The 20,183-nt window shown below is 50.1% G+C and overlaps 8 protein-coding genes across 8 annotated transcripts; 5 read left to right on the forward strand and 3 right to left on the reverse strand.

Annotated features, from left to right (window-relative positions):
- Nucleotides 1–176: 176 nt before the first annotated feature.
- Nucleotides 177–3,567, reverse strand: BZA70DRAFT_286983 (salt tolerance down-regulator-domain-containing protein; the record flags this gene model as incomplete). The annotated part of the gene is made up of 3 exons (XM_064913914.1): nucleotides 177–202; nucleotides 261–1,472; nucleotides 1,530–3,567. The coding sequence occupies 3 exons, from the start codon at nucleotides 3,565–3,567 to the stop codon at nucleotides 177–179; spliced, it is 3,276 nt and encodes a 1,091-aa protein (XP_064770664.1).
- Nucleotides 3,568–3,843: 276 nt separating this feature from the next.
- Nucleotides 3,844–5,388, forward strand: BZA70DRAFT_20737 (putative GTP binding protein). Its single transcript, XM_064910177.1, has 10 exons — nucleotides 3,844–3,990; nucleotides 4,078–4,156; nucleotides 4,264–4,269; nucleotides 4,331–4,369; nucleotides 4,432–4,472; nucleotides 4,538–4,556; nucleotides 4,616–4,708; nucleotides 4,767–4,901; nucleotides 4,975–5,223; nucleotides 5,287–5,388. Exons 1-9 carry the CDS (start codon nucleotides 3,965–3,967, stop codon nucleotides 5,125–5,127), a joined length of 591 nt encoding a protein of 196 aa, XP_064770665.1. The 5' UTR covers nucleotides 3,844–3,964; the 3' UTR covers nucleotides 5,128–5,223; nucleotides 5,287–5,388.
- A 1,448-nt stretch (nucleotides 5,389–6,836) lies between these two features.
- BZA70DRAFT_292976 (pre-RNA splicing factor Srp2) lies at nucleotides 6,837–8,939 on the reverse strand (the record flags this gene model as incomplete). Its single annotated transcript, XM_064914397.1, has 7 exons — nucleotides 8,791–8,939; nucleotides 8,614–8,687; nucleotides 8,504–8,558; nucleotides 8,246–8,439; nucleotides 7,508–7,584; nucleotides 7,350–7,446; nucleotides 6,837–7,289 (listed from the first exon to the last, which is right to left on the reverse strand). Exons 1-7 carry the CDS (start codon nucleotides 8,837–8,839, stop codon nucleotides 6,837–6,839), a joined length of 999 nt encoding a protein of 332 aa, XP_064770666.1. The 5' UTR covers nucleotides 8,840–8,939.
- A 253-nt stretch (nucleotides 8,940–9,192) lies between these two features.
- Nucleotides 9,193–10,264, forward strand: BZA70DRAFT_286986 (S-adenosyl-L-methionine-dependent methyltransferase; the record flags this gene model as incomplete). Its single annotated transcript, XM_064913915.1, has 2 exons — nucleotides 9,193–9,651; nucleotides 9,716–10,264. The coding sequence occupies 2 exons, from the start codon at nucleotides 9,193–9,195 to the stop codon at nucleotides 10,262–10,264; spliced, it is 1,008 nt and encodes a 335-aa protein (XP_064770667.1).
- A 770-nt stretch (nucleotides 10,265–11,034) lies between these two features.
- On the forward strand, nucleotides 11,035–11,917 carry BZA70DRAFT_234224 (transcription factor TFIID-domain-containing protein; the record flags this gene model as incomplete). The annotated part of the gene is made up of 3 exons (XM_064910287.1): nucleotides 11,035–11,364; nucleotides 11,426–11,818; nucleotides 11,879–11,917. 3 exons carry the CDS (start codon nucleotides 11,035–11,037, stop codon nucleotides 11,915–11,917), a joined length of 762 nt encoding a protein of 253 aa, XP_064770668.1.
- Nucleotides 11,918–15,664: 3,747 nt separating this feature from the next.
- BZA70DRAFT_271827 (uncharacterized protein) lies at nucleotides 15,665–16,290 on the forward strand. Its single transcript, XM_064911541.1, has one exon. It carries the CDS (start codon nucleotides 15,750–15,752, stop codon nucleotides 16,107–16,109), a length of 360 nt encoding a protein of 119 aa, XP_064770669.1. The 5' UTR covers nucleotides 15,665–15,749; the 3' UTR covers nucleotides 16,110–16,290.
- A 1,086-nt stretch (nucleotides 16,291–17,376) lies between these two features.
- BZA70DRAFT_20920 (mitochondrial carrier domain-containing protein) lies at nucleotides 17,377–18,835 on the reverse strand. Its single transcript, XM_064910178.1, has 4 exons — nucleotides 18,539–18,835; nucleotides 18,440–18,467; nucleotides 18,294–18,372; nucleotides 17,377–18,236 (listed from the first exon to the last, which is right to left on the reverse strand). The coding sequence occupies exons 1-4, from the start codon at nucleotides 18,672–18,674 to the stop codon at nucleotides 17,553–17,555; spliced, it is 927 nt and encodes a 308-aa protein (XP_064770670.1). The 5' UTR covers nucleotides 18,675–18,835; the 3' UTR covers nucleotides 17,377–17,552.
- Nucleotides 18,836–19,111: 276 nt separating this feature from the next.
- Nucleotides 19,112–19,844, forward strand: BZA70DRAFT_264993 (uncharacterized protein; the record flags this gene model as incomplete). The annotated part of the gene is made up of 2 exons (XM_064910940.1): nucleotides 19,112–19,312; nucleotides 19,368–19,844. The coding sequence occupies 2 exons, from the start codon at nucleotides 19,112–19,114 to the stop codon at nucleotides 19,842–19,844; spliced, it is 678 nt and encodes a 225-aa protein (XP_064770671.1).
- Between the last annotated feature and the right edge of the window lie 339 nt (nucleotides 19,845–20,183).

Here is a 20,183-nt window from a genome sequence, read left to right on the forward strand (position 1 = left end):
GAATAAAAACAATAGCGATAACAATAAACAATCAAACACGAGTGGGCGAGCCAAAAAATTACAGCAACTGCATAGCCAAACAGCACAAAACAAAATCGAGCAAGTATTTGCAGATGCAAAGAAAGCTAAGCCGCGAGCCATTTAGACAAAAGACACGATATTGAATCACATGTGTCTTATCGTTTTCCGGAGTCATTCCACGCTATTAAACAGTTCGTCAGTCAAGATAGAATATAAATAGACCTAGAGTATCTACTTACAAGCACCAAGCCATGTGGGAATCGCGCCAGAAGGCGCGGGAGCACCACCTGGGATACCAAGAGCGCTGTTCCACGTATTCGAAGGATCAAAGAGCGAACCTGCAGTAGCTGATGTCATGCTATCTGATCTTAGTCCAGGAGCAGCCGCGCCTGACATGCCATGCGAGACGACGGCGTCCGGGAAGAACGCAGACTGGCCGCCACTGCTACCGAACCACGAAGACGATCGAGAACTAGGAGCAGACACGTTGCCAACATCATTAGACACCGCCCGCCGAGCAGTAGGTGCAAAGAAAGGCGCATCTTCTTCGTCCAGATCGTCAAAGTACAAAGCACGTGAGCCCATGACCGGTGGAACATCGTCGCTGGAAGCTGATGAACCGTGCAAATCATCACTCTTTGAAGTTGTACTCGACGGACGCTGGATCGGGTGAGGCCTTTGTATGAGCTTGGACTTTGGCGAGGAAGGTGACACGAGGTCAAAGCCGCTGGCCGACAACCGCTTATCTGCAGAGACTGGAGTCGAGGTAGTCGAAGACCCCAGAGGACCACTCTCGACACTGCTCTGTGGAATCCCGATAACCGAAGCGCCAGTCGGATGACCGTTCAAACTCGCTGAGCCTCCGATCACCGGTGATGACGACAGGCTACCGAGGCCGATAGGAGGTACAGTGGAACGAGACGTTGGCACAGAGAACGGGAACCCATTCAAACCATTGCTCAGGCCAGCTCCCATTCCACTACCGAGGCCATTCAGATTGGTAGCAGCCGCAGGCTGACCATAATCCAAACTGCCAAACGGTCGAGGCTGGGGAGTAGGCAACCCCTGTGGCCGAGCTTGCGGCACCTCACCGTTGACTGACTGGAATCCACCAGCGGTCAGAGGCGAGGAGGCAAAGCCACGATATCCCATACCCGGCAGACCATTCAGAGAGCCCTGACCGAGAGAGTTCCCATACGCTGTACCAAACCCGAGTTGAGGTTGTAGATGACTCTGTGGTGGCGACGCGGAACCGTTCGTAAGACCGATTGAAGCCGACATCAGTGAAGGAGTGGAGGATGAAGAAGATACTGAGGGTGCCCGCCGCGGTTGCAACGGATTCATTGGCTGCTGAGACTGCTGTGCAACAGACTGAGGGGGTATTTGCTGCTGTGGGGGTATCAGACCATTGACGGTAGCAGGGAGTCGCTGCTGTTGCTGCTGCATGGGGACTATTGTAGAATGGTTAGCATTAATCTTTCGTGATGGAGTTCCACAAATTAACTTACCAGAAGGAGAGGCACCAAACAGGTTCTGAAGTTTAGGAACGGGAGCAATTGGAGGAACGGAGGCATTGACCATGAACTGAGGAAGCGCTGGGGGATATCCCATCTGGCGCATAGCCTGTTGTTGCTGCTGGGCCTGAAGCTGAGCCTGCTGCTGTTGGAACTGCTGCTGCTGCTGCTGTTGCTGTTGCTGTTGTTGTTGTTGCTGTTGCTGTTGTTGCTGCTGCTGCTGCTGCTGCTGCTGTTGCTGCTGCTGCTGAACCTTCTGCTGCTGAAGCTGCTGCTGCTGCATCTGGAGACGCTTGGCATACACATCACGTTGAATTTGCTCCTTCCGTGCCCGAGCCTCACGTTCGCGATTCAAAGCCTCGCGCTCGCGAGCCTCTTTCTCGGCCAAAGCACGCTCAGATTCTTGCCGTTGCAGTTCTTCGTGTTCCTTCCGCTCAGCTTCAAGCTTGGCCTTCCGTTCCTGTTCTGTCCTTGCCCGCTTCTCTTGCAGCTCGCGTTCCTTCAGTTCCTTCAGTTCACGCTCCTTCTGCTCCTTCAGTTCACGTTCTTTACGAGCAGCCTCTTCGCGCTTCTTTCGCTCCTGGTCTTCCTTTTCCTTCTTCTTCCGTTCTCGTTCGGCTTCTCGTTCCCGCTCCTCTTGCTGACGTCGTCGCCGTTCTTCCTCTTTTCGAAGTCGCTCCTCATCCAAGGCACGGCGCTCGGCTTCCTTCTTCAACCGTTGTTCCTCCTTGCGTTTACGTGCCTCTTCGTGCTTGCGTTGCTCGGCAGCCCGTTGAGCAGCTTCCTCGGCGGCTTTTTCGGCTTCGCGTCGATTTCGCTCTTCCTCCTTTGCTAATTTCTGCTGCCGCTTTTTGTCCTTCTTTTTCTCCTTTTCCTTCGCCTTCTTGTGCTCGCGTTCTTCTCGTAGCCGATTCTCTTCGTCGAGTTCCTCAAGTAGCTTTTGTTGTCGCTCTTGTGAAACCTTTTCTCGATATGCTGTGAGGACTCGCTGCTCGAACATGCGGGCAGCAAATATCTGAAACATGCGTCGGCCTTCTTCCATGCGTTGTTCTTCGCTCATGGAGTCAGCTTCGTCATCCTCATCATCGTCTTCGTAGTCTTCGTCGTCCTCCTCGTCTTCATCGTAATCGTCGTCGTCTTCGTACTCCGCTACGACGGAGGCTTCAGCTTCGCGCGCCATGCGGCGTTCGGCAAGCTGCTCCATCATTTCGATGAATTTCTTGCCATCGTTTTTGAGAAGATCGTCAGCGACGGTTAGGATGCCTCCTTGAACAGTCAAAGAGTTTCCAAAATTGAAGAAGTCGCGGGGGATGTCGTGGTTAAGAAGCTCGGGAGCGTCGGAGTCTGAGTAGTCGTCTTCGTCGTCGAGTAGATCGTCTTCGTCGAAGTCGTCTTCGCCCACCGCTATCTCACGCACCCTTGGCGACGTCCCTTGGTGAAGATGGTGGTGGTGATGGTGGTGATGTGCAGATATAGGCGGATATGGAGGACGGAGGGCGGGAGGAGGGACTGGACCGAACTTCTGCTGCTGGTTTGCGTACTGCTCCAGCTCTTCGTAGTAAGCGTCGTAGAGCACTTCGAGCTCTTTCTCGATCGCGGTCCGCTTGCGACCGCAGACCGAGCACGAGCACGAATGTTTTTGCTGCTCCTTCATCTTGCGCAGGACGGCCTCTTTCTCGACCTTGACCAAAGAGCGCCGCTCGTCCTCGCCTAGCGAGAGCCAGAAGTCCTTGATACGCTCGCGCTCCTCGTTGGTGTTTGTGTTCCATATCCGATCATTCTTTTTCTGCTGCTGCTGCTGTTGTTGTTGTTGTTGCTGTTGCTGCTGCTGTTGCTGCTGCTGCTGCTTCAGCTTGTCGTCAGCAGCAACGACTGATGAATTGGCGCCGGTTCCTTTACGCTTCTTCTTTTTCTTCTTTGCGGTCGAGCTAGAAGAATTCGGTTGCTGCACAGCCATATGTGTCTGCTGCGCGTCCGGCTGCGATACATGCACCGCCGACGACGGAACCTCAGTCGAGAGCGTTGCAATCATTGTCGTTGCTGGATGAATAGCTGCCTGATTCTGGTGCTGCTGGACTTTCATTTGCAACGAGGCGGCGCCCCCTGCTCCTTCTGCCCGCGTAGCTCTCAGACCGCGGCCGCCGCGGGCCGGACCCACGTCTACGCGGGAACAAGGACCAGTAATCACATAGTCACATAAAGTCACAAAATGCATTTACTGACTCAGCAAGCTGCAGTTGAAATGTGATACAAAATGCGGCTCGCTTGTGAGATGCGGGCAACGACCGTCACTGTGCTCTCAGCGCCCGCCCGGCCTCTGTTTCGTCATTGCTCCTCCTCCCACGTCCTCGTCTCTTCGCAGACCTCCTCCTTCTCTCGCGGTTTCTGTCTCTGTTTATCTGCTGGTTCTCCTCTAATCTACGGAAGCAATGTCCTCCCGCGACGCCATTCGCCGGTATGTCTCTTGTCTTCACTGCTACTCCGGGCTCTGCGCCTCTGCTCTGCACGTCCGCACACCTTAGCTCACCTCGTCCGTCTGCAGAAAACTGGTCATCGTCGGCGATGGAGCCTGCGGCAAAACGTCTCTACTAAGCGTCTTCACTCTTGGAGAGTTTCCCAAAGTGAGCAATATTCTTTGTCTTTGTTGTATTTGCGCACACCGCTCAGCTGTAGCTGTTCGTTCAGCCGCGTCCCCGAATCCGTCCTTGATACTGACATTCTCCTTTAGGAACATGTATGCCTACAACAACCTCGCTTCTCACTTTAGAGAGCGATATCTAACCTGATCTATGCAGCTTCCGACTGTCTTTGAGACTTATGTCACCGACTGCCGAGTATGTTGATCCCCGCGATCTGAGTAAACGCTGCGCATGCGAACATCTCTAACTTCCGATAGGTTGACGGAAAATCGGTCCAACTTGCCTTGTGGGATACAGCGTATGTTTATTTTTGAGAGTCAGAAACACGAGATCGTTTTGTACTAACCAAAGCTCTTACGATAGTGGGCAAGAAGAATATGAGGTATCATCACCGCCTCTAGGCACATTCACACTCACACGACCTCGCTAACAACCATCTAGCGTCTACGACCACTCTCCTACTCGAGAGCTCACGTTATCCTGGTTGGCTTTGCTGTCGATACCCCCGACTCGTTAGAAAACGTCACCTCAAAGGTCAGCCACGCGCTCTTCCAAGCTCATTTCTGATCCAGTCGGCTAACGTCGTTTATAGTGGATAATCGAAATCAACGAACTATGTCCAGGTATCCCAATAATACTTGTCGGTCTGAAAAAGGATCTCCGTCAGGACCCACAAGCCATCGAAAGCATCCGGAAACGCAGCCAACGCTTCGTTACCCCGCAAGAGGTTAGTTAGCTTCTGTACATCTTCCGCATAGCTCACAACAGAACGCTAACACCGATCTCATTCATCACCACAGGCCGAACTCGTTGCTCGTCAAGTCGGCGCGCGCAAGTACCTTGAATGCTCTGCTCTTACCGGCGAAGGCGTCGACAATGTCTTTGAGGCTGCCACCCGGGCAAGCTTACTCGTGGGCGAACGACAATCCACAGGCTGCTGTGTGATCCTGTAATCGCTCTCAGATCCTGTAATCGCTCTCAGATGCCTGGCTATCTACTGTTTTCTTGATTATCAACATTGAACGCGCTTGATTTTGCGCGCAAAAGTAGTAGGTCTCATATGATATTTCCTCACTGATTAAGATTTAGATGAAGCTAACGACCTGATGCAGCTTTATCCGTGATCCTTTATACACTCTTCCTATATTCGCACAGTTTTTTTTATTCAAGAGAGAAATGGTCTCTCTCAGCACACTGCCATCTACCAACCGTTCAGGCTTCTACCATCAAAGCCTTTTCTCCCCACCCGATTCGTTTTGCAAGAACGCGACCCTACACACTCCTTCACTGCTTTAATAACCATCGCCCCCACCAAGTCCTACGTACACCTCCCGCTACCTCCTACTCCGTCATCCCAGTCCAGGGAAAATTCCCCGCGTTATTTACCATCGATTACTCACTTTCGCGAGCGCATGTGGAGTTTGGCTTTTCTTTACTTGCCTGGTGTTTCGCTTTGCCTTACCGGTCTCTCAGTCTCTCATTTTTATCGCTGCATCGTCTTTTCAGTCTTCTTTTTTTGGTGGTTGTTTCCAGCACTCGGTCGTCCCGCTTTCCTTTTCGTTCTGTTTTGATTTTGGATTCATCTTTCTCTCATTTTTGCTAGGTTATACACTCATTTTTTTGTTTCTGGTACTTCTGAATGCATCGGCCGGAATCTCGTGCTTTCGGGCTATTTCGTTTTTGTTATCGTCGGTGGGTTGGGCAGGCTTGGGGAACGGGGATATTCAGATTTAGTATCCGTTGGTTTGGCTCTAACTAGTTGCTCTTCTCGTTTCGTTTTCCTTTCTCGGAGCTCCAAATTTTGATTTGGACTCTGTCTTCTCTAATTTTATCGTTGCGCATCCTTCAGTATCATCCGTCGTGTCTTTTAATCTTGTTTCCTTGCTTGTCTTGTCTTTTTTTTCCTCTGGGCTATTGTGCTTCTTGTGTGTCTTTGAGCCAATCGTTTTTTACCAGTCTATTGCGAGATTGTACATAAAATGCATTGCATCTTCCTTTCCTTCCTTTGTTTTTTTCTTGCTAGTGCTCGTGCTCGTTCATCTTTTAATCGTCGTCTTTTTCTCAGTGTGATCCGTTTTTCTTCTCTTTTGCTAGTTTTTATTTATTCGTGAACGGGTTTTGAATAATCAGTCGGTATCTACAGAAAGTATACTATTATTATTATTATCTACGTGGAGAACGCCTTGGTGGACTTTGCTGTTTACTTTGACGTGTTCTTGGAGTCCTTGGCAAGAATCCCCCTGAGTAATATATCACGGAAAGAACGGGACAGAATATCTTAATAGTTTCCACCGTGTTTTTCAGTACTAGATGATTATATACCTTACTAGCGATAGAGTCAGTCGCAAACCAATCCTTTAATTCATCTAAATAGTACAATTCGATAGACATCAGCGAAAAAACCATAATCAGAGCAGGCCTACAACACAAACAGAAGCAAGCGACAATATAAAATACACGATAAAAAACCAAAAGATACAACTAACAAATCTTTTGACATCCTTTGTAAATCAGATCCAACAGTAGACGGGAGAACGCGAAACAAAGACGGAAAAAAATACAAACATGACTTGGAAGCTGCAGTTGTCAGTTTGGAAACTACAGGCACAGAACTATCCCCCTAGCTTTCTGATTACCAGCATCACGATGATTAGTCGAGCATCTACCACTCATCGCCACCAGCGGGAGCAGCATCTTCGTGATCGCCGCTATCTCCCTTATCCTCTCTCTCCCAATCACCTCCAGCCGGCGCATCATCACCAGCAGGAGCGGGAGGCGGCGGCACATCACCGTCGTTTCCACCGTCGCGGTCCTCACGCTCGCGGTCCTCCGGCTCTCCGCGATCACGGCGGTCGCCACGGTCGCCACGGTCGCGGTCGCCACGATCACGACGCTCATACCGGTCACCACCGCGACGGCCGTAGTCTCCGCGACGAGGAGAACGCGAGCGATCACGGCGGCGGTATCCACCACGGTCACCACGGTCACCACGGTCACCACGGTCACCACGGTCACCGCGGTCATCGTAGCGGCGGTCGCCGCCGTAAGAGCGACGAGGAGGCGGCGAACCACGGCGGTAAGGAGAAGGCGATCTCTCGTGAGACATATCAACAACCTGATTCTCGCGTTAGATGATACGACGCCATTAGGTCAAAAAATCGCTTTTCAAATATACCTCATCCTTGAGAGTGGGACGAACGCCCTTAATATCTTCGCTAGCAAGCTTTTCCATCGCAATGTCAAGATCGGCCTGGCGCTCAACGTCGATAACACTGTAATTTCTTGTTAGATAGCTAGAAATGATGAATTTTAGAGAAAAAAGTATAAACATACCCAGTACCGTCCCGGTCACGGGAGACGTCGGCATAGAGAACATCAACGTCCGCACGACGCGCAAAGTCCTTCAGATCCTAAACAGCAAAAAATAAGAAGAATAAACAACTGTAATATCAGAAAGGATGGTTGATCCCATAAAAGCAGGCAGATAGACGCATGGCAGATATCATTCGTATTGTGTTCAGAGAGGTCTTCTGTTAGTCTTCTTGTGCAAACAGCATATTGACAGAGCCTTGATATCAGAAAAAAAAAATGGAACCGGGAGGACACAGAATTCAACAATAAGGGAAAATAGGCGTTCGAATAATCCAGCCGGAAATAACGGAGACGAATACACGGGAAGAGACATAATAGACGGCCACCAAAATATACACGATCGGGACGAATCCAAGACTGGCAAGCACGGCACCAGGGGAGAAAGACAAGAGAAAAACCACGGAACCGATGAAGGCGGAAACCAGTAACACAAAGGGATAGGAAAATAACCGGGGGAGTCCGGGGAAGAGAAAGGACAATGAATTATGGAAACAAAGAACAGGGAGACCGGCCAAGGTAGATAGATGGGATGGGGCGCACAAGAGACAGAGAAGACCAACCGATCGAGAAACGGAATATGTTCCACACAAAGAATAGGAAAGTGACTGATAAATCACGTCAACATTCAAAGATAGGCCGTCCGCGTAATACCGAGGGAAAGCAGGAGAGGCCGAAACAAGGAACAGGAAGAGAACGTACCTGCCACGAACAATCACCGGGAAGATCAGAGACCTGGATGCGATATCCGCTGCGGCGGGGACGACGAGATTCCCGACGGTCGCGGAAATCACGTCCACCATCGCGATCATGGTAACTGTCACGACGATCTTCACGCTCACGACGACGCTTAGCAAACTCCAACTGGAGGCGATCGCCCATGAATTCTTTGTTGTCTAAACCATTGAGCGTGGGTTAGAACTACTTGCTATGCATGAAAAATAGCACAAAGATACGCACTGAACTCTGCGACAACATCCTGAGCATCGCGAGCGTTCTCGAATTCAATAAAGCCCTGAACGAGGAGGTGTTAGTTTGATAAAACATATCGAGCAGAAGAGGTAACGTACGAATCCAGTCATGAGCTTGATCTCAACGATCTTTCCGTAGCCCTTGAACAGGTCAATGATATCATCACGCACAACTAGAGGAAAGGAATCGTTAGCTTTCCCGAAATATGACTTGGTGGAGCAGTCTCAAGGTTGAGGCAATGTCTCCATATACAGCTGCTAAAGCTCCAGACATACCATCGCGCGAGATAGGGCGGATAAAAAGACGAACGTCAGAGTAAGACATTATGAGTTATATGTCTTTAAAGTAGCTATAAAAAACCAAAAATGAAAACAGAAGAGTGTTTTCAAGCAGATATACAGAGATGGATATCTTTTGTTTGCAGAGGAAAGGAGGTGAGCGAGCAGAAAGCTTTGCGACCTTCATCTGGCGGCCGCCGTTCGAGAAACCTTGTTTCAAACTTTGTGCTTATATGGGGTTAGGTTACTTTTCGTTTCCCGAAGTCACTTCGTGGAAAAAAGTCGAGGAGCGTTTTCGAATATTGCCAGCTACCAGCCGACGAGCAATCAACGGAAGACGGAAGCATTCACCGAGCACAGACGCAATTGCTGCTGTTTTAGCATTGGGAATATAGAGCTATGTCGCTGGCTCTGCGTTGCTTACCAAGGCGGTTACCGCCAGCTTCATTTTGCATGCTGCGATATGCATCAACGAAAACGCAGCTTCCGCCGCCGGATCCGAACAGGAGGAGGATACCTCGAAAGACGTATATTCCACCTGAAAGGCAGGTTGTGAAAAAGAAGAAGATTCAGGAGAAGGGAATTGGTCCTCATAACCTCAGCCCTGAGGAGATGAAGAGACGGCAACGCAAGTTTATAGTGGTCGCGGCTGGCGTGTATCTTCTCTTCGTTGCCGGCGCCTATTATTATCTGACGTACGGTGTCGCGGCTGACGCTGGAAACTACGAGGATGCAAAACCGCGGGATACAAGGGAGATTTATGATAATCTGGCAGAAGACTATGACAGTATCATCAATAGAGACGAGCAGTTTATGCTGTTGTCGCTGTGGAGAAAGGATGTTACAAAACAATTGAAGGTATGAACTACGGCTGAAATTGTTTTGATTGCTATATCAATTGAGACTAATGTGATTTGTATAGGGTGATGTTTTGGAAGTTGGCTGTGGTACGGGTCGAAATATGAAGTACTTGGATCTTCCGGGAAAGGTCTCATCGATGACGTTCGTCGACACATCGGCGAACATGGTGGCAGAGGCAGAAAAGAGCTTCAAGAAGCGGTACCCGAAGTACCAGTATGCAGAGTTCAAGGTCAGTAGGACCGAGGACCTGCCTACGGACAAAAAATTCGATGTAATTTACGAGACATTCGGCATTTGCTCATACGAGGATCCGGTGGCCGCGTTGAAGCATATGCAGGAGCTGCTGAAGCCCGGAGGTCGGATCATTCTGCTGGAGCATGGGCGCGGAACTTGGGATTTCATCAATCGGATTCTAGACAAGAACGCAGCTTCGCGATCGGAGGTGTTTGGGTGCAGATGGAATCTCGATATTGGCGAAATAGTTCGACAGAGCGGACTTGTGATCGACCATGAGGAACGATGGCACTTGGGGACGACGTGGACGATATTTGCTCATCGAGAGGGGGAAGAATTGCCGGTGGAGCCCAAGAAGCGGTTCTTGATCTGGTAGATGTAGTGAAAGAGTGAGTGAGTATGTATATAGAACCCGTAGCAGTGATGCTGACCAGTAGTCACTGTGATCTTGTGAATATAATGAATCATTAGCTATTCTGACCGAGATACCACCAATGATCCAACACCGCACACTGTCTGCCTGAACCAAGAACTAGGGAGCAACAGACAGCAAGGACTGTACACCTGGAGGCACCCATCCCTGCAGATAAGATGATAAAGACGATAAGATGGGGTCGCATGAACAAAAATAAAAACCTCGAAACTTAACACGCGTCCAGAAACCGTCTGTGATGACAAGTGCGGCTCACCGCGCCACGCCGGTTCTGTCGCCATCCGCGCTGATCAGCCGGCTGCGGGTCTGATTCTCGAGCAGAATGCGAGTGATTCGGGGGGGTTTTGTCTGAATATCAAAACAGTCAAAATAAAGGTCTTTAGAGCTTCTTCTCCGGTCTGAAAGAAATCTCCGCTTCTCACTTCAAGACCTCTGATCTGCCTCACTCCCAGAGCAAGGGGTCAATCAAGGTTTATTGCAAATCCGCTAGTCCTCTATAGGCCTAGCCGCACTTCCCCATCCGGTTAGCCTAGAAAGTGGCAATGAGATGCGGCCCTAACCCGAGGGCATATATAATGCCGGCCACCCCCTCGTGCCCGGAACGCCGCAGAAACGGATTTCTGAGTATTTGTTTCGCACATACCTCTTTCGGTAATTTTTTTTCATCTGCCTCTGCCTTCTCGGGTGACATTAGCTTGTTCTACTCGGAAGAAATGGAGTCTCTTGCTGTTCCTCGCACTGCCGCGCAGGCTAAGGCTTTCGTGGCTCCTACCTCGTTATCGTACCCAATGGCGCCCTCTGATATCACCCCGCCGTCCGAGCAGCAAAACTCGGACCGGTCGGTCGACATCAAGCCCTCCATGGACATCGCTCCTGCGACCCCCGCTGCCACCCCTGGCAACACCACCGGGGCTCCGGGGAGCTCCAACGTCTCGGGCATCATCCCAACCCTACAGAACATCGTTGCCACAGTCAATCTTGAGTGCAGACTTGACCTCAAGACCATCGCTCTGCATGCTCGTAATGCAGAGTACAACCCAAAGGTATGCACACAGATTTATCTGGTGTATCTCGTGGATCTCTTGTTAACTTTCTTCTCTTAAGCGTTTTGCCGCTGTCATCATGCGCATTCGTGACCCCAAGACCACTGCATTGATCTTCGCCTCCGGCAAGATGGTCGTCACCGGTGCAAAGTCCGAGGACGACTCGAAGCTCGCTAGTCGGAAGTACGCCCGTATCATCCAGAAGCTTGGTTTCAACGCCAAGTTTATGGAGTTCAAGATCCAGAACATCGTCGGATCATGTGACGTTCGTTTCCCGATCCGTCTCGAGGGTCTTGCGTTCTCTCACGGACACTTCTCGTCTTACGAGCCAGAGTTGTTCCCGGGTCTTATCTACCGCATGGTGAAACCGAAAATCGTACTTCTGATTTTCGTTTCCGGCAAAATCGTCTTGACAGGCGCTAAAGTTCGAGAAGAGATCTATCAAGCCTTTGAGGTAATCATCTTGTCACATGTCAAGTTAAACCTACCCTGAGAATCATGCTGACTTTTCTAGGCTATATATCCTGTACTGAGTGAATTCCGAAAGCAGTAACCTGTTTTTGTTTTTCTTTCTGTCCCTTACCTTTTCGCCTTCATCATATCATACCGCGACATTCCCCCCCGCGCCCACATCATTATCATCATCAACAGTCCGCGCATTTGATACACAAGTGCGCAGTGTATATTAGCTAACGAAATGACAAAAAGAAAAAAATAAGAAAAAAGAAAAAAAGGAATAAAGATTTTATCTTATCGCATATGGCGCCTTCTTGAACTGGAATATATATAAATACAGACGAGAGCGGTGTCAACTTTTAGATCATTAGTTCGTCATTGGGAACAGGAGCATTTCAAGGATTTTACCAACTTTGTTTCTAGTATTGTTGCTCGCTAGCAGTTAAACTAGTATTGTTCTAATACACAACTTCAGAAACAACGTGATGCCTCAGAAACTGTAAGATGTAAATCATAGCCCAATGCATTAAACTCGATTACTATTGAAAAGATGAACTATAGGTATCGTCAGGATAATACCGAAGGAAGGGTGAGAACTGAGTATGATCAGCAACTGCCAAACTATATTGAATGTGACGTACTCAAGCCACCACCACCACCGCTACAACAATCTTGATCCACTGCTATCAATCTGTCTACATCCCAACCTCCAGAGAATGCTCTCTTTTTTTTTCTTTCTTGGTTTTACAATACGGTACCGCTTCACGCGTACTCTCCCATTCGGTCAGTTACCACCTAAACAGTAACCCCATCACAGCTAAGACAGACCTTCACGAGAAAGATCGACAGCATAGACAGGAAAGACAGAACAGGAACAGCACGCGCGAAGCGGCTGGTGCCAGGATCGGGAAGAATGCGTTACGCATACTCTAGAATTAAAAATCCTAGAGTTATGTGGGACTCTGCGACCACGCTTGTCGCTAAACAAGCGTGTTCTCAATGTCGCCATACCCACTAAGACCCGACCTCACCCAAAGGCAGTCCGAAGACTACCTCCGTATTGATGGTTTGTATGTTGTTGTCGCATGATCCGCTGGTCTTGTCATCGGAGGGCTTGTTAAAGCAGACTTCCCTCGTCGACAAGGCCTTTGGTCGCGCGGACTCTCTTCACTACCGTCGCCTACGACTCCATGCGACGGCGCAGCTTACCAGCCACACGTTTCAGAGACTGCGACAACGTTAGACGTTTTGAATCCGATGAGCAACCTGGCTAAAGAGGAATCTCATTAGATTGACCGCCCTGACCAACCGCGCCCGTCGTGACAGATGTCTTGACAACACGCGGAGGGGTCGGCCACGCAGAGGTACCGAGCCGGCAAAGGAATGTCTCCCTGAGCATGTATAGGCTGAGCATAGTGCATATGCTAGCTTATGGCTGCTCACTCGGTGCATGCGCTGTTTGCGGAAGGCTGTCAGGCTCTTGGGATGCTGCAGGCCAGCCACCCGTACACGTCTCTCCCGTGTAGCTCGAGAGCTGGGTGGGTACCATGAACCAAGCGCGATAGCTGCAGACCATGACGAGACTCTCTCCCGACCAGTCCGCGGGCCAAAGGACTGAGAATGTCATGCTGCCGACAGGTGTGTACCTGTACTGGTCGCGCTTGCTTCCCCCAAGAGTTGACTGACGACTTCACCTAACGACATCCGCGATCGTAGGTTGGGGAGACGCCCGCGGGCGTTTTGCAGCGGAGTGCGAGCTGGAGGACGCTCGCGTCTTTGTAAAGAATGTTAGCTGAGAGCTCTGTTACACTATATAGCTGTGCTTACTATTATTGCCGTGTGTATAGAGTGGTTGCAAGCAAAACCAGTTGGATGATCCGCAGATCAACCACTAGGCCGCCCTTCCGGTGGTGGAGCAACCACCGGTCGTATCGTATCGTATCGTGCGTATGGCTCGCGCCCGAGACACCTAGACCAGACAAAGAACCAAAGAAACCCGACCGCATAGGTAAAGCTTGGATCGCTCTCCATACGGGCGGGTTACTTTGGGTGTTAGATAGCAGATCAGACTCACCAGAGATCATGAACAGGAACGGAAGTGCTGGTGAGAAGCAGTGGCAGGCGATGCCGTAGTCGATATATTGCTGGGAAATACATCTAGAAAGAAGCAAAAAAGGGATGGGATCAAAAAAGTGATGACGGATAGAAAAATAGAAGAGAGGCAAGAGGAGAAAGAGGCGAGCGCGCTGAAGTGGGCGGACTTCAGGTCAGGCGGGCGCGTGTTTGATATATTGGGGTTTCTCAATTTGGCCGAAAGTAAACATACACCTGACGCGTAGGCCGCTTCGTGATCCTCTATATTCTGGGATGAACTATTACAATAAAAAGGCTTTCTTGCTTAATAGGTCGTAGTAGCTGAATAAGTATTACTTGAGAGAGGCAGTCGCATGCCACCTGATACGTATCAATAGATTTAGACCGTCGAAAATGAACAGGAGCGCTGAAAGCACAGTCCAAGATGGACGATAAAAAACATATATCTGTACTTAATGCGTTTCAAACTATCTAAGAAGAGGCCCAATCATGCTGCCTTATTGAAACGGTGCTATTAATGAGAGTCGTTTCTGGGGTAGAGAATATTTTTAAGAAATGAGTAAGCATTTATACATATCAGGCATCTGGTTACGTTGGCAGACAGGGAGGGTTTGGACCTGGAATCGGAATTCAAACGCGCTGTCCGCACTTCGTCACAAAGTAATCCGATCTTCAACTCGACTGTCGGCAGTCTCTGCCGCGCTGGAACCGTCCATTTCTAAAGGGCTCTCTGGAAGAAATGTTTCACGATTGATAATGCTTTTATGAGTCTAGGAAGCTGGTGATGTGCATCATCTCATTCATATTTGCGCCTACCATGAAGGGAACCCGCGTGATGTTGTCGTCGTCAACAGTGCTGTGACCGCTCCCGTGGCAGGGGGGGGTAACTCACGAACGACGAAGCGGACGGCTGCAGATATTTGCAAGACGTGTTCAGGCTTGTCTGACCTGTTGTCGAGTAGAGGAGATCTGTGAATTAACACGATGGCGGCGGAAGCGGTGAATTGGGGGAGTCGGGAGGGTATACATGAGACTTGCTTCTTCCTACTCAGGCCAGCCGCGCATTCTGGCGATCATAACCTCCGCTTGGTGGAGGTCGGCCTTGAAGCTGTCTCAATATTTTCTTCTAGTGTGCTACTTATACTGCTTGTCTATTTGATCGTCCTGTTTACTGTTTGCTGGTGTACTGCTTGACTACTAGTGTTAATCAATGAGAGAATAAGAATGGTTTATTTTTTTTTCTTTCTGGGTTTTACAATACGGTACCGCTCCGCGCGTACTCTCCTATTCTATCTGTTACCACCCAAATGGTATCCCCGTCACTGCTAAGACAGACCTTCACGAGAAAGTCGACAGCATAGACAGGAAAGACAGAACAGGCAGAGCGCGCGTGTAGGTGGAGCGGCTGGTGCCAGGATCGGGAAGAATGCGTTACGCATACTCTTGAACACAAAATCATGCCCAAGAGTTATGTGGGACTCTGCGACCATCTCTCAATGGTCGCCATACCCACTAAGACCCGACCTCAACCAAAGGAAGCCCGAGAGCTACCCCCGTATTGATGGTTTGTCAACGTTGTCGCATGATCCGCCCGTCTTGTCTCTGAGGGCTTTGTGGCCGCAGAGCCCATCTTCGACAAGACGGTCAGTCGCGCGGACTCTCGTCAACTCCGTCGCTACCGGCCCAGTGCGACGGCACGGGCCAGTGCGCGTGTTTCAGAGACGCGACAACATAGACGTTTTAAATCCGATGAGCAACCTGGCTAAAGAAGAATCTCATCAGATCGACCGCCCTGGTCACCAGCGCCCATGACCTGAAGGGCGCTAAGGGCGGTCATGCAGCGTACCGAGCCGGCAAGGAGTATCTCCCTGAGCATATGCATGCTCACCCGGCATCTGCGTGCGGACGTTGTCATGCTGCTAGGGCTGCTGCTAGGCGACACCAGAACATCAACTCCCAAGCTCGAAAGCTGTCTGGTGGCCATGGTGCACGAAGCACCGAGCAAGCGCGACCGGTGCAAGACAGAGACAGGACAAGACTCTCCCCTGGCCAGCCGGTGGTCAAGGGCCTGCAAGTCTTCCGATCGACAGGCGGTCGCCAGTCTGCTTGACATGTGCTCTCGCAAGAGCCGGCTTCGATCCTCTGTCCCTCGCATGAGCGGCACAACGCCACTTCATAGGAGAGTGCTACCGTGAACGGCATAGGCTACCCTCTGGCGTCTCCGCGGAGGTCTGCCACAGAATGCTACCTGGTGCGTCATCGGCGACTCTCTTCCTGAGAATGCTACCTCTGGAGGTATATGCTATTCTCAGAGAGTCTACCTAGCGTGGTATATGCTACCCTGTGGCAGGTCCGCGGGGTACCACGCACACGAGAAGGAGAGAGGATCGGAGCCCATGTTCCAGTACCGGCCGGAACTGCGATAATGTCCTAGAGATGAGATTCACGGTCAGCGTTTAGAGTCAAGATAATGTTGTGAAGAGAAACTCATCGCTCTTAGGACGGTTCTAGAGAGAAAGGGTCCGGACTCTGTCTTGCTGATCGCGCTTGCTTCCCTAGAGTCGAGTGACTACGGCATCAACGGCATCCGCGGTATCGTCGATGGTGGAGACGGCTTTGGAAACCTGTTTGGTAACCAAAGGCGCCTTTGCAGCAGGGCGCACAGGGAGGTTGGGCGCGTCTGTGTGATTGCTGTTAGTTGGGGGTGCTAGATCGACTGTATAACTGTACTGACTGTTTTTGCCGTGATTCGGGAGAGAACTACAGACGACGCGCTGGAGCGGCCGCCGTCGTATCATCTGTCCGGGTACCTAGAAAGAGCCAAACAAACCAGGCCATATAGAAAGACTCACTCAGAGTGCGATCCATACGGTCAGGATTGTTTGGTAGGTTAGCAGGCAGCTAAAGCTGTACACACAACGCAAAACATATTCCAAAACTTATGCCCAGCAGTCCGCTGATCCATCTCTGTCAGAGTCGGTACTTCTTCACAGAGATGGGGGGCAGGCACTCTACGGCAGCTAAAGCTGTACACAAAACGCAATATATCCAAAAACAGCTTAAATGCTTTATAAATAGTGCACGCAGCAGTCGATCCATTCTGTCAGAGTCGATACTTCTTCACAGAGACGATCGGACTGCTGGGGGGGGTTCATTCATGACACCGAAGTGTATCGGGGAAGGAAAAAGAGAAGGGAAAAGAGGAGAGAGTGGCGAGCGCGCTGAAAAGGCGGATTGCAGTTCAGGCGGGCGCGTGACTAGTATGTTGCGGGTTCCCGATCTGTAAAAAGCTAAACGCGTAACCAACGCGCCTGTCTTCTAGTTTTATGTCGTACAGAGCTATATATTATATCAAGAAAAGCATACGCGTCCACCTAATAGTGGATTGCGACTTGGACGAGCCATATTAGCGGCTGTCTAAAGGAGACAAGCTCAAGATGAAAAAATAGAGAAGACATTTGCTACAAGGTGTATATTAGAAATAAGCACTAATTGACGCAAGAAATACATTAACGCCCCGGGATTTGAAGATCTGTTCTGATAACCGATAACTTCTATAAATCTTGTACATAGCTCTGGCGAGCACTGGAAAAACCTCTTAAACCGCATGATGGTAGCTAATAGAATGTAGTCTGGATTTATATGAATTTGTCCAAAAACTTAGTTGCGACCTCGACACCCACAAAGGTAGCAGCATTGGCAGGGAAGGAGCGCATGAGAGCGGGCCCGATACCAGGGAAGAAAGCCTTGATGCCTCCACCGGAATAGATTGCTTTTGTGACCTTGCTGATGTTGGTGTGAGTGCTCGATGATTGCAGCTGGGATTTGATCGTATCAATAGGATAGACAGCGACCCACATCGCCACACCGGACATTCCTCCTGCAAAACTGATGGCAGCAAGGGACATGCTCTGGCCTGCGGGAGTAAGCCTTTCCTTGAGATACTCGTACACGGCGAAGTAGATGGCGGATCCTGGACCATCTCTGGCAAGAGTAGCGACAGAACCTCTCATGAGCGAACGCATTCCACCTTCCTTGTAGATTTTGCGAACAACATCGATAGGACCAGAGTACTTCTTAACATCAGACTGGCCTTCTAACTGAAGCAAGACCTTGATTCGCTCGAAAGGCGCCGCGACGAGAGTTGTGGGAATGGCCGAGAAGAAACCTGCGGCTGAGATCTGAGCAATTGAAAGCTGGCCGTTAGGTGATGGAGGCGAAACAGCGGTAACTATCCGCTTGCCCAAGTCGTAACCCCAGAACGAGATAGCAAACATGGGCGTAACACCAAGAAGAGGAGGCGAGACTCCACGATAGACGCCCTAGTTATTTGATGGTCAGTGCAAATACAGTAGACGATATCAGAGAAGCTAACATACCATAACGCCATCGCGAGCCACAGTCTTTTTCAGAGCGTCAAAGGCACCAGAGTACACGCCCTTTTCAGCGGTTTGCAGGCTGGAGATCGACATGTCAGATCAGAAAACATTAAAAGACAAGTTTAGAAAGAGCTATAGACACCTACCGAACCTTGATGAGATCAAAAGGGTGACCTATAACGAGCAGACAGTCAGAATAGCTACCAAAGAAGCAATGAATACATCAGCTAGAGGATGGAACATACCAACAAGAACTGCGCAGATGCCGCCGACTCCACCACTGGCAAAAGATTTCACCTGACCCATGAAAGCCGAGGACTCTGGCTGCGCCTTGGAGGCAATCTCCTTGACGGTGTCTGTAATCTCTGAGCTGTCGGACATTGTGTATAGAGTGTAGATGCTGGGACCAAGGAAAAAAGATCACTTGCGAGAGCAGGTACAAGTAAAATAGATTTATGAATGGAGAAATCTCGGCAGCCGAGGCGGAGTGCCCCGCAGCCCCGCGCGGCGCCTTCCCGTCAACACTTCCGCCGGACCGTAGAAGGAACCGGCCTTCAGGCGGGGAAGGACCCAGGGCCGTTTATGAGCCGAACTTATGGTTATTATCATTGTTATCTATATTACTAATTACGAGTACTATTGCTGAGCCTAATGAGCACTGCCGAGACACCTGCCGACGTTCACACTGTTCGGCCGTCTTGCTGTTGATCCAGCAAGAAATCCTCGGCCCAGGGCACGTGATTGGATCTTTCAGAGGTGCCACAACCGCGGTCCGTAGCTTGAGTCAAACGTACCGACCTCACTGCCGCATCGACCGAATGAGCTACAATAGCTGGCAAGAGGGCCAACGCGGAAATAGTGGTGGCGGCGGCCGTGGCTATGGTCGCGGAGGAGCGGGTGGTGGCCGTGGCCGTGGCCGTGGCCGAGGCCGAGGAAATTTTAATAACAACTCGAGGTATGGCAACAGCGGTGGATATCAGAGTTATGACAGCAACAATGGGCAAAGGCCGTTCAATAAGGTATCATCTGTTTTACTGTGTGCTTATATGTTGCCTTTTCTCACAAATAGTATAGCGCCCTAGGACCAACAACTATCAGCGCGGGTCAGGACAACACGGTGAACAAGATCCTGATTATGTATGGTTTGACATCAGAGAAGCACTTTCCAACCCATGGCGCGAACTAGAGGACGAGCTGGGACTTCCTCACGTGCAACCCGACTTAAATGAATTGGATACTGAGGACGAAGCTGAAGACAGTATGCAGGTTGATACACCAGCGGAAAGAGCCGATCTGGATGGCGAAGGCGCGGCTAGGACGGAGAAGCTGACTACAGAGATGCCACCAACTGAGGAAGCCTCCTCAATAGGCGATTTAGAGACGGCTGGCTCTTCAGAAACTCCTGCGCCAGTGGGCGAAGAACAAGATGACAATACATCTCACCAAGACCCCACAGCCTCGACACTACCAGTAGCTGGCACAGTTCACTCTGGCATCAATGAAGAGATCGACCTTGACATCGATATGAGCCTTGAGCTCCCATCCTCTTGACTCGCTGAGTTGAAGTATTGTATTGTATTCTAGTGTTTTATGTGTGTATGATATTTGCAGGCGGACTGGAATAGTATTTGCGATTTTCGTGCGACCCTTCATCCTGCCTTTGATGGTAAATGAACATAATCCACCCAACCTCACCTCGTTCGCGCATTTATTGCAACGCAACATAGAATCTAACTGGTAACGCTTCAGAACGAGAATCTGAAGTCAGAATCTGGTAATTCTCTGATTAAATTCACTTCGAAGATCTAACCTGTTTATCGCTTGAGACGCCACTGTTACAAACGAGATCGCGGATGACCAGAGATCTCCCACAGATCTGGACTGTACTTC

The sequence above is a fragment of the Myxozyma melibiosi genome (genome assembly GCF_037950935.1).
Source record: "Myxozyma melibiosi strain Phaff 52-87 chromosome Unknown BZA70scaffold_1, whole genome shotgun sequence".
NCBI classification, from domain to species: domain Eukaryota; kingdom Fungi; phylum Ascomycota; class Lipomycetes; order Lipomycetales; family Lipomycetaceae; genus Myxozyma; species Myxozyma melibiosi.

Bases quoted from the DNA above. Each gene is read 5' to 3' on its own strand.
- BZA70DRAFT_20737 (XM_064910177.1), top strand. From the start codon at position 3,965: ATGTCCTCCCGCGACGCCATTCGCCG. The intron at 4,370-4,431 runs GTATGTTGATCC...AACTTCCGATAG, and splicing joins CTTATGTCACCGACTGCCGA to GTTGACGGAAAATCGGTCCA. The intron at 4,709-4,766 runs GTCAGCCACGCG...CGTCGTTTATAG, and splicing joins TAGAAAACGTCACCTCAAAG to TGGATAATCGAAATCAACGA.
- BZA70DRAFT_271827 (XM_064911541.1), top strand. From the start codon at position 15,750: ATGCAGCGTACCGAGCCGGCAAGGAGTATCTCCCTGAGCATATGCATG.
- BZA70DRAFT_20920 (XM_064910178.1), bottom strand. From the start codon at position 18,674: ATGTCCGACAGCTCAGAGATTACAGACACCGTCAAGGAGATTGCCTCC. The intron at 18,373-18,439 runs GTAGGTGTCTAT...GTCGATCTCCAG, and splicing joins TTTGATCTCATCAAGGTTCG to CCTGCAAACCGCTGAAAAGG. The intron at 18,237-18,293 runs GTATGTTAGCTT...TCAAATAACTAG, and splicing joins TGGCTCGCGATGGCGTTATG to GGCGTCTATCGTGGAGTCTC.